The 15565-nt window shown below is 45.2% G+C and overlaps 2 protein-coding genes and 1 long non-coding RNA gene across 8 annotated transcripts in view; 2 read left to right on the forward strand and 1 right to left on the reverse strand.

Annotated features, from left to right (window-relative positions):
• FAM219A (family with sequence similarity 219 member A) overlaps nucleotides 1-3972 on the forward strand; it is a 56926-nt gene extending 52954 nt beyond the window's left edge. For 3 of the 5 annotated variants that reach the window (XM_008070877.2, XM_008070894.2, XM_021718748.1), the window contains exons 3-6: nucleotides 1389-1491; nucleotides 1723-1803; nucleotides 2404-2458; nucleotides 3044-3972. In XM_008070877.2, the coding sequence (XP_008069068.1) occupies nucleotides 1389-1491; nucleotides 1723-1803; nucleotides 2404-2458; nucleotides 3044-3199 (395 nt within the window). In that variant the 3' untranslated portion in view covers nucleotides 3200-3972. Of the gene's footprint in view, nucleotides 1-1388; nucleotides 1492-1722; nucleotides 1804-2403; nucleotides 2459-3040 lie in introns of all 5 variants that reach the window. The other 2 variants (XM_008070885.2, XM_008070870.2) reach the window with 2 other exon arrangements.
• A 2229-nt stretch (nucleotides 3973-6201) lies between these two features.
• Nucleotides 6202-15565, forward strand: part of CUNH9orf24 (chromosome unknown C9orf24 homolog) — a 19731-nt gene continuing 10367 nt past the window's right edge. The window contains exon 1 of one of the 2 annotated variants that reach the window (XM_008070904.1): nucleotides 6202-6555. In XM_008070904.1, coding sequence (XP_008069095.1) covers nucleotides 6421-6555 — 135 coding nt within the window. In that variant the 5' untranslated portion in view covers nucleotides 6202-6420. The remainder of the gene's footprint in view (nucleotides 6556-15565) is intronic. The other variant, XM_008070910.2, reaches the window with a different exon arrangement.
• LOC110596724 overlaps nucleotides 11382-15565 on the reverse strand; it is an 11909-nt gene continuing 7725 nt past the window's right edge. The window contains exon 2 of the long non-coding RNA XR_002482663.1: nucleotides 11382-12266. This is a non-coding gene — a long non-coding RNA (uncharacterized LOC110596724). The remainder of the gene's footprint in view (nucleotides 12267-15565) is intronic.

The following is a 15565-nucleotide window of genomic DNA, read 5'->3' on the forward strand; positions in this document are numbered from 1 at the left end:
CTTAATGCCTTGGAGCCCCTTCCAAAGTCAGTACATAGAAAATGACTTCATTCTTTTAAGTGGTTGCATAGTAGCCTATAATTTGGTTTTTGCCAGTTTATTGTTTGCATTTTTTCCACTATTTCAAACAAGTTCAGCATGCTTTTAAAATAACATTTTTTCCCCCATTACATTACCACCAAAGAGCCTCATGAAAATTCACAGCATTGTCCCAAGTTGCGCTAAGGAAAATTACCACCAAGAACTTTAAGGCAAATTGCACCCTCTAGAGGCTCAGAGTGGTAAAGACAGCTGCCACCTGCTGGGAAGGAGGCTGGAAAAAAGCTGAGCAGTGGCAAAGAAAGAGAATCCAAGAGCAGGAGAGGAGAGATTCAGAGACATGGAGTCAGAGGAAGTTTCAAGTGAGTCACAGTACCATAAAGGCCCTTCCCATCCTTACCCTCTGGAGTACATGGTTATTTTATAAGATGGTATCCCCTAGTGTTTTCTACCCAACAATTCCTTTTCCTAGATCTGGGCTTTACTTGAGACGAGTAGGTAGGACTCTTCCAGAGCCAGCAGCTACTGCTGGTCACAGTTGTCACACACCAGGCATTGAGTCACCTGATGGCCAGCTCCATGAACCTGGAAGGCTCTGGAGTCTTAGAGAATGCAGCTGGCAGAGGAGTCAGGAGCATCACTTAGGCAGTATAGCTCCCCAGCCTCCTGCTGCCACTCTGCCAGCCCCATTCTGCCCTTCCCACATCACACCTTTGGGTTGTTCCTTCTTCCTTCTGCATTAAGCCCAAACCCCTCTGTCTGGCATTCAAGATTTTCATGCTCGGAGTTTGCAATCAGAGGAAGTCTTCAGTCTCTTAGCATAGCACCGGACACATGATTGGTGACACAGATGTTTGTTGGATGAGTAAGTGACTTCACAAATGCATCCTACTTTTCTAGCCTGACTTCTCTTCCTCCTCACCCCTCCATCCCATCCAGATCCACACTTATGCTCATTTCTAAATGTATTTTTATATACACTATCCCTCCTTGTCTAACTCATGGTGTCACCTAAAGGAAGCTCTCCCTGACTGTCGCATCCTACTGTGATTATCCCTCCCTCTCCAGCTTTTCCCTGGCATCAAACACACATTTACTGCCCCACATGGGAGTGTGGTTTCTGGAAGACAGGGGTCAGCCCCCTCCTTTTGCTCCCCACTATCTGCCTCAGGTTGTACAGGGCCACATACTATATACACCAAGCAGCAGGGACCTGGAGTTGGGATCTTTGCCTCACTCCTTATAGGAGCACGCAGTTTCACAATGGAAGCCTAGCCCAGGCTGCCCTGAGTGGTAAGGCGGGGTGGGCCTAGGGCAGGACACAGCTTCCTTCCCATGTTCTCCCACAGAGAAGCAGCGGGAGCTGGCCAGGAAGGGCTCCCTGAAGAATGGCAGTATGGGTAGCCCCGTCAACCAGCAACCCAAGAAGAATAATGTCATGGCCCGGACGAGGTAGAGGCCCTCTCCACCTACCTGTACCCTCCAATCAGCACCTATCTCTCTGGTCCTGAACTTCTCCCTTATCTTTCCCTCCTCAGGCCCAGCTCCTCTCTAAGAGGAGAGCACCTCAATGGGGTCCAAGGTGGGGGAGGGAGGGAAGTGGTGGAGAGGGCTCAACCCAGTCCCCCCTACCAGGTTTGTGTGCTTCAATTGCCACTCCAACTCCCAAAATTCTTCATCCAGGCTGGTCGTCCCCAATAAAGGCTACTCCTCGCTTGACCAGAGCCCAGATGAGAAGCCACTGGTAGCTCTTGACACAGACAGGTGTGTATGGGGGCCTGGGCACTGCTGGGCAAGGCAGAGGAACCTATGTACAGGTCACACCTGTTATATAGTCAGAATGGGGGTATTCCTCAGCCAGGATCTCTCCAAGGGTGAGTTTCCCAAGGGAGTGGAATTTTCTGTGGCTGGGGGTAGGGGCATGGGCAGAGAGAGAAAAACTGGGAGAGAAAAGGGAGACTTGTGCTGTCTGCTGCCATCCTGGAACAACTGATTCAAATGGGCCATGATGTCGTCTCTGGACAGCAGGAATCAATGCTTACTGTCCCTCTAAAGGAGGAACTTGAACTATAAAAACACTTTGCTAGACCTGGACTTTGGAAAAACTCCACAAGTCAGGGTGGTTTAAGCCTTAGAAAAAAAGGCAGGAGGGAAGATGGTGAAGGGAGTAGCAGTTCTATCCAGAAGGAGGTTAAGGGTAGCGATTTATTTAAAAGGGTGGGGCCAAGCTTTAAAAGTTTATATTTGCACAGGAAGTGCAGCTGTTTATTTGGAACCATTGTGAAGGGGGGGGGTGCTGGGAATTAAATTTCTATTTAATTTCCCTGAATCATTTTCCCTCTGTCCTCTTTCCTCCATGGCCAGCGATGATGACTTTGACATGTCCAGATACTCCTCATCTGGCTACTCCTCTGCTGAGGTGAGCACCTACCCCTTCCCGCCCTAGACATACCCTGGCAGAATCACCTCTAACAAGGAGAAGAGGTGCATCCAAGCCAAATTGCACCCTAAAAGGGAGAAGAGGCAAAACTGAGCAGAGCCCCATGGGTGGGTAGATCCCCATAGGTGGGTGGAGCCCCGCATGGGGCGGGGCCTGGAAGAGGTTAGAGAAGAAGAAATCACTGGCATCAAGGGTGGGACCTCAGGGTTAGGCTTGAGATCAGAGCAGGGTTTTTTAATAGAATGGGGGTGTGAAATACAGACGACACCTTAAGTAGGGGCAGAACCCATATTGAAGCAGGACCAGAGATAAAAAGTTGACCTTATAAAGGGGCGGGGTCTGTGACAGGGCGGGGCCTCATGAGGATGTGCCACTAGGAAAGTGAGGCCAGAGCAGAGGGCGGAGCCTAGGAAGGGGCGGAGTCTGCGGTTGCTGACAGCCAGGGAGGGGATTCGGCCGGGCGCCACCTAGGGCTGGTCACGGATGGCCCGGGATTACTGCTGAGCCTCAGGTATTGCCTCGCTGCTGCCCGAGCCTGACCTCCCTCCCCGTTGTCTACAGCAGATCAACCAAGATTTGAACATCCAGCTGCTGAAGGATGGCTACCGGTTAGACGAGATCCCCGACGACGAGGACCTAGACCTCATCCCCCCCAAGTCCGTGAACCCGACCTGCATGTGCTGCCAGGCCACGTCCTCCACCGCCTGCCACATTCAGTAGCAGGCGGGGCCGCCGCGGCCGCTGTGCGGGGATGACACGGGCCAGGCTGGACGGGGCAGAGGCTGACCCCTCCCCAGCTTGTCCGCCTGCCCCCGGCCCCCGAGACCCTTACAGCCGCCAACCTCGTAACAGTCATTGCTTCCTCCTATGGTAGGACGTGTACCTCTGTGTGTTCATGGAGCCGGAGAAACCAAAACCGGGTCTCTCTCCACCTGAGGGCTGAGGAGGGGTGGGGGCTGTTTGTCCAGTTACTTGGGGACCTAACCCAGCACCTTGCCCCGCTCCTCAAGGCTGTAGTCTGATGGCGGGCTGGGGGTGGGGAAGAGGACTGGACGGCAGGGAGACCAACATAATGCGTGGGGTGAGGGATCACAAAGCCAGGGGCTTGGCCCTACCCCAGCGAAGCCATGAACCACCAAAGCCCAGCCTAACCAAGAAAGGGGCTCGGAGGGAGAAAGGCCCAGGGCAGTGGGGGCAGGTCCCGGCACCTCACAGCCCCCTCCACATGCCCCCTGCCGGCCCATGTACCTTTCTGCATTTTTTCCCTCATCGGATGGGAAGCCTGTCAAAGCTGTCCAACCGGATATGGCCCCTCACCCATCGAATCACTGCCTTCTTCCTCCTCTTTGCCCCATCCACCCCCTTCCTTGCTCCCTGGGAGTGGGGCAAGGTAAGGTGGGCCTTAGAGACAGGCCAGAGTTTGGGGTGGTATGATCTGTCCTCATGGCTCCCAACCAATGCATCTATCCGGCTGCTGCCCCTTCCCCACCCCCACCCACCCTTCTGTTCATTGGTCCCAGTTCCAGGCTGCAAGCAGGGAGTAAGGCTGCACTCCAGTGTCCTGGTCTCCTCTCATCCCAGCCCAAGAGCCGAGAGGCTGGTTCCCAGTAGGAATCAAGGAGCAAGCTTAGGAGAATACAGTGGACTGAGTGGCTGTATGGATATGGCTGTTTGGAAATGGTGGGGAGCACTTGGCAGCATGTGTGTCTGTCGGAGGCTGTCCGAGAGTGTGTGTCCTATCATAGATGTGGGTGTCCTGGTGGGCAAGTGACCATGAGAGGCTGCTCAGCAACACCATGGAGTGAGAGCATTGGACAGGGAGCAGAAGCCTGGGTTCTGGTCCTAGCTCTGGCACTCTCCCTGTGATCATCAGCAAGCCACTTACTTCCCCTGGGCTTTAGTTTCCTCAAGTATAAAAAGAACAGCAGCTGAAATTATTCTTAAGGTCCTTTTATACCTGAAGGAATTAATCATGGGAATTTCTGTGGAGAGTATGGGGAGATCCCAGTGTGGTTTTGAGTACACCTAGGGGGGCCCTGAATTGTGTGTGTGTGTAGAAAGGGAAAAGGGCAGTTCCTATCAGGACTGTGTATGTCTGAGTACATGTGGATCTTTTTGGGAATGTGGGGGCGGGGGCAGGAATTATCTATTGTGTGTGTAGCTGTATGGAGTGTCTGTGGGTCAGAATGTGTATACTGCTGCTTCTGCTATTGCTGGTTTGGGGGCAGGGGGCAGGAAAACTAAGGATAAAATCAAGAGAGAGGAGGGGAATAGGGGGTTGATCAATATAGACTTGCCCCATGTGAAGAAAAAATGAAAGCACAGATAGCTTAAGACTACTCAGGCCTATGCCCCACAAACTTACATCACAGGGCCAAGGTGTATACTCACCCGTTCCTCAATGCTAACATCCCACATGCCAGGGTATCTGCTCTCATGGATGCTACTCATGCTGCAACGAAATGGACACACCCACAGCCTGCTCTGACACCAATCCTGGGAGGTGGGAGTTGGAAGGTGGGGTAATGAGAGGAGGGAGTCAGTGCCGACTTAGGAAGGGTAGCACCTCTCTCTGTACTACATCCAGGAGCTGCCTACTCCAAAGTGCTGGGGTGTAGCTCTCCACCTTCTCACTCCTCCAACCCGTCCCATCCCCAGCTCTTCTTGAGCAGGGGCCCTAGTTAGATGATGAGAAAATGCCAAAGGGAGGCAAGGACAGAGGAGGTATCTGCAGGGCTTACGGGGCTCATACTGGCCCCCATCTGAGCCCATCTCTCCCACCCTGGTCAGCATCCCCACCTCCCGTCGCCTGGACCCCAGAGTCAGGTCTCCGACTACCACCACCACCACCACCCTGGACTCCTGTACACCTTACTAGAACATAGGTACCTTCTCTTTTCCGGGCTCACTTAGGCCACTGCCTTTGCTGCTGACTTGCTGTGTGACTCTGGCCCATTGTTCAGTCTCTGTGGCTCTGAGGAACCAGAGAAAAACTCCCTCCCCCAGGACACACCAGTTCCCCGGCAAGCAAGCGCTGTTGACTGAGGCAGTGTATGTGTGGCAGAGAGAGGCAGGAAGCTGGCAGCCAGTAGCTTCTGTGTCTAGAGAGTGTGTGGGGGTCCTCCCTTGTCAGTCTGGGAGGTTGGAGGGAAAGAATCAAGGCCTTAGCTTGCCGTCCTGCCACCTTTTTCCCCTGTAGATACTGCCTTAACACTCCCTCTGCCCTCAGCTCTGGCTGCCACCCAGCCAGGTTTCTCCGTGCTCACTAATTTATTTCCTGAAAGGTGTGTGGAAGACATGAGCCGTGTATAATATTTTTTTTAACATTTTCATTGCAGTATTGACCATCATCCTTGGTTGTGTATCGTGTAACACAAATAATGATATTAAAAGCATCAAACAAGCCAGTCTCAACTCCCTTCCTGGGGTGTGGGCAAGGGGCAGGTGGGCTGGGAGGGGGAGAGAATGAATCCTCTGGATGCACATGTCACTCTACCTCCACCCATGGGTTCCTGGGATGCCACTGGCCTGCTGCATGACCCTGGGTGAGTCACAACCTTTTGGAACTTCTGTTTATTTTCAATAAAGTGAGCTCTAGAGGCCCTCTGAACTCTTAGAAATTGGGCTCTTTTGAGAGGTTTAAGGCAGGAAGGGACCAGGAGTAGGGAGGGAATTAGACCTCCTCACCTCCCAAGGGATGGGGCTGAGCCAGGTGATATCATAATGGGCAGTGCCCATCCTGGAGAGAGAAGCAGGGTGGGGTTGGAGCAGGAAGTCTGTGGGGGAAGGAAGCTGAGGGATCCTCCACAGGAGGGAGTCACAGCAGCTAGGGGCACCTGTCAGGCTGGAGGTGTGGGCCATCTAGGGGAAGGGGTAGTCACCAATGTCCAGCAAGAGCCCTTGGGAGGTACAGCCCACCACAGCATTCCCGAGACCACACCATGTTCCTCTTCTCCCGTAAGACCAAGACCCCTATCAGTACCTACACCGACTCCTACAGGGCCCCTACCTCCATCAAGGAGGTCTATAAGGACCCCCCTCTGTGGGCTTGGGAGGCCAACAAGTTTCTGACTCCGGTAAGTAAAGGCCAGCGGGGAGGGGCAGGCCAGAGTGTACGACCATGTGTGTCTGGTTGGCTGGCAATGTGTGGTTGTCATGTGTTTGTAATTATTTGTAGCCTTGTATGTGTGTGTATTTTATTCATTTGCCTAGGCACAGAATTTACAATGGTATATAAAATAGCACAAGATCCTGCCCTTATGGAATTACACCAGGATAGGAGCTAGAGAGAGACAGATAATAAATAAGAAATAAACAAGGCCAGGTACAGTGGCTTACGCCTATAATCCTAGCACTTTGGGAGGTCGAAGTGAGAGGATTGTCTGAGCCCACGGATTCAAGACCACCCTGGGTAACTTGGTAAGACCTCATCTCTACAATAAATCAAAATATTAGCAGGGCATGGTGGCACAGGCCTGTAGTTCCAGTTACTTTGGAAGACAGGCAGAAGGATTGCCAGAGCCCAGCAGGTCGAGGCTGTGGTGGCTGTGAGCATGCCACTGCACTCCAGCCTGGGTAACAGAGTGAGACTCAGACTCAAAAAAAACAGAAAAGAAATAAAGGTTTTATGAATTTCCAAAATGCTGTAAAGGAAATAAACAGGGTAATGGAAATGGAAGGGAGAGCTACTTAGAGAGGTCATGGAAAACTTTCTCTCAAGGTGACATTGAACTGAGACAAGAAAGATGAAAGAAAGAACTAGCCACCTGAAGAACTAAGAGAATAGAAAAACTGAAAGTTCCGGACAGTGATCAGGAAGTCACAGGCCCTGAGGCTGCCTGTGAGATAGAAAATGTCCTGCGGGCATGTTTTTATGCCTATATATCACAATCTCATTGTGTCTGTGTATCTGTGCTTGAAGATCGGTGGCCAAGTGGGTTTGTGCAGCTTTCACAAAAGGGAGAGCAGATCTGTAAGTCTAACTGTGACTCTGCCTAAGAGAATTTATCTATGTGTATCATCTAACAAACCTTTCGTTAGTATCTTTACATGTAAGCTCTCAGGATGCAAAAAGGAAGGGCAGATCCTGTCTTTGAGGAACTCACAGCAAACAAGTGGACAAAGTAGGGTTACCCAGCATGGAATGAGCACTAGCAGAAGCACACTGGTTGATCGAAGAGCCAGAAACAGGAGTGGAAGTGGGCACTCCTGGGGCCTGAAGGGCATGTCTACTGAGTGAGCCAGGGAAGGAGGCTTCCAGCAGAAGAGAGTTGTGGGAAAACCCGTGGGCAGAAAACCCACCAGAAACTGAAACTGGTAGAGCAGAAGGGGTTAGCCCTGGGTAATAGAGAACTCTGCAGTCCAAGAAGGGCCACTCCAGCTATCAAGCATGGACATGGGACTCCAGGTGTTTGAATTGTGAGTTAGGCCACTCTGGCCACATTGTCAGGGGGGAGGGGTTGGGACTGAGGGCAGGAAGGCCAGTGGGGGGTGAAAGATGAGGAGGGAGGATGTGGGTGAGAGATGAGGAGAGACTGTTGCAGTGAAAAAAAGAGTTTGTTGACTAGGAGAGAATTTTTAAAATAAAACATTTTGCCTAACCACAAAATAAATATGGGTTCAATGGAGAAAATGGGAATAACTCAGAGAAGCACAAATTAAAAAGGCCATCATCCCACTACCTAAAATAACCACGGTTAATATATCATTATATGCTCTTTTAGGAAGCAAATATTTTTTTACAAAAATGGTGTTACATTGTACTAATATTTTGAATCTTTTTTTTTATGTGTACATTTTTTAAATGTACCATATATCAGGTACCTTTTCCTGTGTCAAAAATATTCTACAATGTAACTTTATTGACTTTACAGTATTCCATTTTATGACTTTGCCATATGTATTTAAGGAATCCTATTGGAAATTTAGGTTATTTATAAAATTTTGCTAGTATAGTAATTTTTGTACATAGATCTGTGAACACAGCTCCAATGATTCCCTTAGGTTAAATTACTAGACATGAAAGTGTTGGGAGAAAGGACATGCACGTTTTTAAAACTTTTGATATATACCTCAAATTGCTATGGTTGTGATCATTTATACTCCTGCAAACAAAATATGAGAGTGCCTGCCTGCTTTTCCACATGCTTTTCCACACTCAATAGGAAAAATTTTAAGAAGTGGATCAATAGATCTTGATCACCATCTGGATGATAAAGGGAGAGATTAGAAGAACTCCCGGGTTTGGGGCTCTGGCAACTGAAGGAATGATAGTGCTACTAACTAAAATTTGGAATAGTAGATTAGTGATTTAGGGTTCATTTTAGGACAAAAATATTTGAGGACACTCAGGAAAAGATGTTTACTGAGTAGCTGGATATACTTATCTGAAGTGAAGGAAAAGAAAGATTTTGAAGTCATTATCATATAAGTGGTAGCTGAAGTCATAGGAGTGGATAAGATTGCCAAAGAAGAGCAAGAAAATGGCCAAGAATAGAAGTTTGAGGAGTAGTAATATTTAAGGGTAGGTGAAGGAAGAAGGGTCATAAAAGGAGACAAAGAATTGTGGCCAGAGAGAGAGGAAAACAAACCAATAAAGAAAGCATTATTAAACAAAGGTCTATGTCAAATGTTGGCAACACATAAAGGGATCTCTTAGATGTAGTGGCTCCTGGTAAGCTGGCCAATCAGCTTCAACAAATGGAGAAGAGTGAAAATCAGATAGCAGTGGGATTAAGAATGAAGGAATAACTTCTGCCTCTGGCAGTATGGTGGTCTAGAAACTGAAGGAGGCCGGGCGCAGTGGCTGAAGCCTGTGATCCCAGCACATTGGGAGGCCAAAGTGAGAGAATTGCTTGAGCCCAGGGGTTCGAGACCAGCCTGGGTAACTTGGTGACACGTGTCTGTAGTTCCAGCTACTTGGAAAGCTAAGACAGAAGGATCACCTGAGGCTGCGGTGGCTGTGAGCATGCCACTGCACTCCAGCCTGGGCAACAGAGTGAGACTCTATAACTCAGAAAAAAGAAAAGAAAAGAAACTCTGAAGGGCCCTCCTGCTTCAAAACAACTAAATCCTGCAAAAAAAGAATTTTTATTTTGTTTTGAACTCTCTTGGAGGTGAGTGGTAAGTATACTTAAGACAGGATTGCCCTGAGGTCAAATGCCAGTATCAGCAAGCATTTAAGCCTTTCCTAGCTGAAAGGGAGAGGAACTAAATCTGTTAATTCTAATCTGAACCAGAAGGTTTAATGTTTCTGCCCCCCACACACACATCCATTACACACATATGCACATGACATAAATATCTTCTATGATGGAAAACATCCTCAATGTAGGTTTCCAAGTATCTTTTGGAATAGCAGATTAGTGAGTTGGGGTTCATTTTAGGACAAAAATATTTGAGGACATGTAGGAAAAGATGTTTAGTGATCAGTTGGCTATACTTATCTGAAGTGAAGGTAATGAGGTCTGGGCTACAGATATAAAGATTTTGAAGTCATCATCATGTAAATGGGAGCTGAAGTCATAGGAGTGGATGAAGTTGTCAAAGAAGAGCAAGAAAATATCCAAGAATAGAACTTTGAAGAATACCAATATTTAAGGGTAGGTAAAGGAAGAAGAGTCATAAAAGGAGACAGAGGAGGCCAATCAAACATGAGCTCACAATGGGAGATATAAGAAAACAAACCACGGTATTACAGAATCAGCAGAAACAACAAGCAAACCCCACAAATTTCAAATAGTGGAAAAAGTAAAAATGCAGAATAATTGCTGGGTATGGTGGCTCACACCTGTAATCCCAGCACTTTGAGAGGCAGAGGTGAGAGGATTGCCTGAGTCCAGGGGTTCAAGCAACAAGAGATTATTTTTAAAATGAGCAGACTGGCCAGGTGCAATGGCTCAAGCCTATAATCCCAGCACTTTGGAAGGCTGGAGGCGAGAGGATTGCCTGAGCCCGCAGTTCAAGACCAGCCTGGGCAACATGGTGAGACCTGGTGTCTACAATAAATAAAAAAATTAGCTGGGCGTGGTAGTTGGAAGGCTGAAGTGGAAGGATCACAGGTCGAGGCTGCGGTGCCCAGGAGTGTGCCACTGTACTCCAGCCTGGGCAACAGAGAGAGACTCCAACTCAAAAAAAAAAAAAAAAAAGAGCAGACAAATGTAAAAAAGAACTGAGTAGAAATTCTAGAAATGAAAAATATATTTGCTAAAATAAAAAATTCAGTGGATGGGTTAAAGAAAAGATTCGACATTGCTGCAGATTTCCAGTGAAATGAAATATAAGATGAAATAAATTTCCCAGAATGCAGCATAGAATGACAAAGAGTTAGAAAATATGAAAGAAACATTAAGCAATATGAAAAACATAATAAGATCACACACACACACATCTAATTGGAGTCCCAGAAGGAAAGAGCATAAAGGAAGTGAATCCACAGATATAGAAAAAATTTCACAGGTATCTTATAGTGAAACTGTAATACAACAGCTTAAGAGATGATCTTAAATGCAAGCAGAGAAAAGATATTTTCAAAGTGTCATCTTTTCAAGAACAAAGGAGGCCAGGCACAGTGGCTCACATCTATAATCCCAGCACTTTGTGAGGTGGAAACAAGAGGATTGCTTGAACTCAGGGGATCAGACCAGCCTGAGCAACATGGTGAGGCCTTGTCTCTACAATAAATAAAAAAATTAACTTGGCTTGGTGGCGCATGCCTGTAGTTCCAGCTACTTGGAAGGCTGAGGCAGAAGAATTACCTGAGCCCAGCAGGTGGAGGCTGCGGTGGCCCTGTGAGTGTGCCCCACTGCACTCTAGCCTGGGTGACAGAGTGAGACTCTGAATTTAAAAAAAAAAAAAAAAAAGGAAAGATAAAGGCATTAACAGGCAAACAAAAACTAAAATGTTTACTACCATCATATCTTTAATAAAATAACTTTTAAAGGATATACATTGGAGAGAAGGAAAATGCTCACAGAAGGAAAGTCTTAGTTGCAAGAACGAATGGTGAGAAATTGATACGAGGTAAATATAAGCAAAAATTATCTATATAAGATATTTACAATGGCTTTTGATTTGTATTTAAAGAAAGAATTAAAATATTAGAAAATAATATCATGTCAGTTGGAACAAGACAGAGTTAAGGTGTTCTAAGAGTTTCCCACTGTCCTAACGAGGGTATAAGATACTATAGTCTTGTATTGTCAACTAGCTGGAACTATACTTCCAAGAATTCTCTTCCCTAAGTGGTTCCAATTGACCATGAGAGAAATTTCCATGAGATTTGGAAGGCACAAATGAAAGAGCCACCATTTTTACCCTCTGAAGGCTGACATAGGGTACCAGGAACAGGCGGCTCGTGTACAATGTTGTCGATTTAGTAGTTCTCCTTATTGGCATAGGGCAGCATCTGGCCACATCTCCTTTAGGTTCTGCTGGATCATCTTCAACCTCTCTGGACCCTGGGCCAGGTGTGTGTGTAGCTGCATGGCAAAGGACACCAGCTTCTCGTGAAGGTCACCCATATCATCAATGTTGTAGGAAACGAGACAGATGCAGGTTTCAAGTTTGTCCTCCTCAGGGTTTCCAGGTTGTCTTGCTCCTCCCCACTTCATGTCCAACTCTCCTTCTGGATGGCAGCCAATGACTTCAGACTCAACAATAGATGGAAAGTAAAGAGCCTTTCAGAGTTCTTAACCAGTTCCCACAATTGTGTAAGGTCTAATCCATAAAGTGAATCTCCCTATGTTGTATCCCTCATGGTGGTTCTGCTTCTCTGATCCAGACCTGACTGATACAATACAAGAACAAAAATCTAAGTTAGCTAATAAATAACAGACAAAAGAGATTTCCAGATTAAACATGCACACACATTTTTTTAGATGAATCTCTACATAAAAGATGGATCTGTACATCAATTTTCCAGGAAGATATTACAATTCTAAACTTGTGTTGGCCTTATAGAATTACTTGAAGGAGAAATTGACAAAATATACCACATTAGATTTTAACACACCACAATTACTGATAAGTCAAGCAGATTTTTTTAAAAGGCAAAGATCTAAAATACTTGAAAACGTAATTAATATGCTTGATTTATTGAATACAGATAGAACCCTGAACCCAACAACTACAGATTTAAGAACACGAGGAAGACTATAAATATTGACCCAGTACTAGGTCATAGAATAATCCAAAATAAAATTTGAAGACTGATATCATACAAAATTACTGTTTCTCAACTCAATTCTAGTAAATTACAGATCAACAACAAAAAGGTAAGCAAAATCCTTGTAAGTTTTAAAACAGAACAAAAACTAAGTAATGGGTCAAATAATAAACCAAAACAGAAATCAGAAAATACTCAGAACTGGAAAAGACTGCACATCTAAACTTGTGGGGTACAACAAAAATAGAGAAAAATCTATAGGCCTAAATGCTTGTCTAAGAAAAAATGTGAAATATTAATGAGCTGACATCAAACTTAACAAGTTAGGGGGAAAAATAAATGGACAAAAATGGAAGAATGGAGATAATGAAAATAAGAACAAAAGTTGAATTAGAAAACAAAGATCCAGCAAGATTAACAGTCAAAAGTTAGTTAATAAGACTCATAAAACAGACACATCTCTTGGGAGTTAATGAAGAAAGACAAGGCAGAGACAAACAAAAGAAGGGTCTAACCATGGAGTTAAAAAAATTAAAAATAGGCCAGGCTCGGTGGCTCAGCCTGGGAGGCCGAGGTGAGTGAATTGCCTGAGCTCGCAGGTTCGAGACCTGCGTGGGCAACTTGGCGAGACCTCATCTCTACAATAAATAAAAAAAGACTAGCCGGGTGTGGTAGCACACGCCTGTAGTTCCAGCTACGTGGAAGGCTGAGGCGGAAGGATCGCCTGAGCCCAGCAGGTCGAGGCTGCGGTGGCCGGGAGCGGCCACTGCGCTCCAGTCTGGGTGACAGAGTGAGACTCCAACTCAAAAAATAATAATAATAATTTAAAAATAATAAAAGAATGTTCTGAACAACTTTAAGCTAACAAAATTGAAAACAAATGGACAAATACTCAAAAAATAAAACTTGCCTATTGAGTTCAAGTAGACTAAGGAAAATCTGAACGCCGATAACAACTAAAGAAATTAAATGAGTAATTTCAAAACATCCCCCAAGGAAAACAGCCAGCATAGATAATTAAACAGTAACATTTTAGCTGGGCGCAGTGGCTCACGCCTGTAATTCCAGCACTTGTGGGAGGCGGAGGTGAGAGGATTGCCTAAGTACAGGGGTTCAAGACCAGCCTGGGCAACTTGGTAAGACCTCATCTTTACAATAAGTTTTTAAAAATTAGCCAGGTGTGGTGGCACGCACCTGTGGTTCCAGCTACTTTGAAGGCTGAGGTGGAAGGATCACCTGAGCCCAGCAGGTCAAGGCTGTGATGGCAATGAGCATACCACTGCACTCCAGCCTGGGTGACAGAGTGAGACTCCTACTCAAAAAAAAAAAAAAAAAAAAGTAACATTCTTCCAAATGTTCAAGGTACACTTTATTTCAATCCTTCACAAACTCTGTCAGAGAACAGGAGAAAAGGGATGCTTCCCAATTCATTCTATGAAGCTGGTGTAACTAATACAAAACTCATCAATAACAGTAAAAGAAAGGAAAATTATACAGGCAATTCACTTATAAATACAAAAGCAAAAATTCTAAATAAAATTTAGAAAACTGCATCTAGTAGTGTATAAAAATAATTCATGATGGTTAAGTTGTATTTATTCTATAAATGCAAGGTTGGTTTCACATTAGAAAAATAAATGTCATTCATCACATTAACAAATTCAAAGAGGAAACCACAAGATCATTTCAAAACATGCAGAAATAAAATGGGTGTGAGCTCTTACTAAAAGCCTTGAATTGTATGCTTAAACAGAGTGAATTTTTAGTATGTAAACTATACCTGAATAGAGCTATTTGAAAGATGCAGAAATAGAAGTTACTAAAATTCATTACCAATTTAAAATTAAAAAAGAAAAGCTTACCATAAATACTGGTAAATTCAAATTACCAATTCAAAATTTTTTTGATTTTGAAAACCTTAGCATATATAAATAGAAGGAAACTTCCTTAACCTGATAAAGTATATAAACCAAAAGCATATAGCCAGCATCATTCTGATTGGCTAAATGTTAGAAGCGCTTTTAAAAATGTAGCCATTGTAGTTTACCTATAATCCTAGCGCATTGGAAGGCCAACATGGGAGGACTGCTTGAGACCAGCTGAGAAACATAGCAAGACCCTATCTCTACAAAAAATTTTAAAAATTAGGTAGGCGTGGTAGTGTGTTCCTGTAGACCTAACTACTTGGGAGGCTGACACAGGAGTATCACTTGAGCCAAGTAATTCAAGGTTACAGTAAGCTATGATCATGACACTGCACTCCAGCCAGGGCAACAGAGCAAGATCCTGTCTCTAACAATAAAAATTTTAAAAAATAGGATTAAGGTAAGGATATTCACTACTCTACTTCCGTTTAACATTATACTGAAGGCCCTAGCCAGGACGTCAAGAAAAATAAAGGTAAAAAGATACAAGGATAGGGAAGGGAAAAACAAAACTTTTGTTACTTATATATAATACAACTGTACATATTGACTCTACAAATTGAGATAATTTAGAAATTTGGATAAAAATAAGATTAAAAGTCAATCATGGCCGGGGTATGGTGACTCACACCTATAATCTCAGCACTTTGAGAGACTGAGGTGGAAGGATTGCTGTAGGCCAGGAGTTCAAAATCAGCTTAGGCAACATAGAGAAACCCCATCTCAAAAAGAAAAAAAAAAATTTTTTTTAATTTTAAGCCAGTTACATTTCTCTTTTTCCCTTACCCATCCACTTCCCCATCACATTTCTTTATACAAGACAGGCTCGGTGGCTCAGCCTGTAATCCCGCACCTTTGGGAGGCTGAGGTGAGTGGATTGCCTGATCCTGCGGGTTCGAGACCCGCCTGGGCAGCGAGACCTCATCTCTACAATAAATCAAAAAATATCCGGGCATGGTAGCGCATGCCTATAATTCTGGCTACTTGGAAAGCTGA

The sequence above is a fragment of the Carlito syrichta genome, unplaced genomic scaffold (assembly GCF_000164805.1).
Source record: "Carlito syrichta isolate Samal-C Ts95f unplaced genomic scaffold, Tarsius_syrichta-2.0.1 Scaffold112228, whole genome shotgun sequence".
In the NCBI taxonomy this organism is placed as follows: Eukaryota; Metazoa; Chordata; class Mammalia; order Primates; family Tarsiidae; genus Carlito; species Carlito syrichta.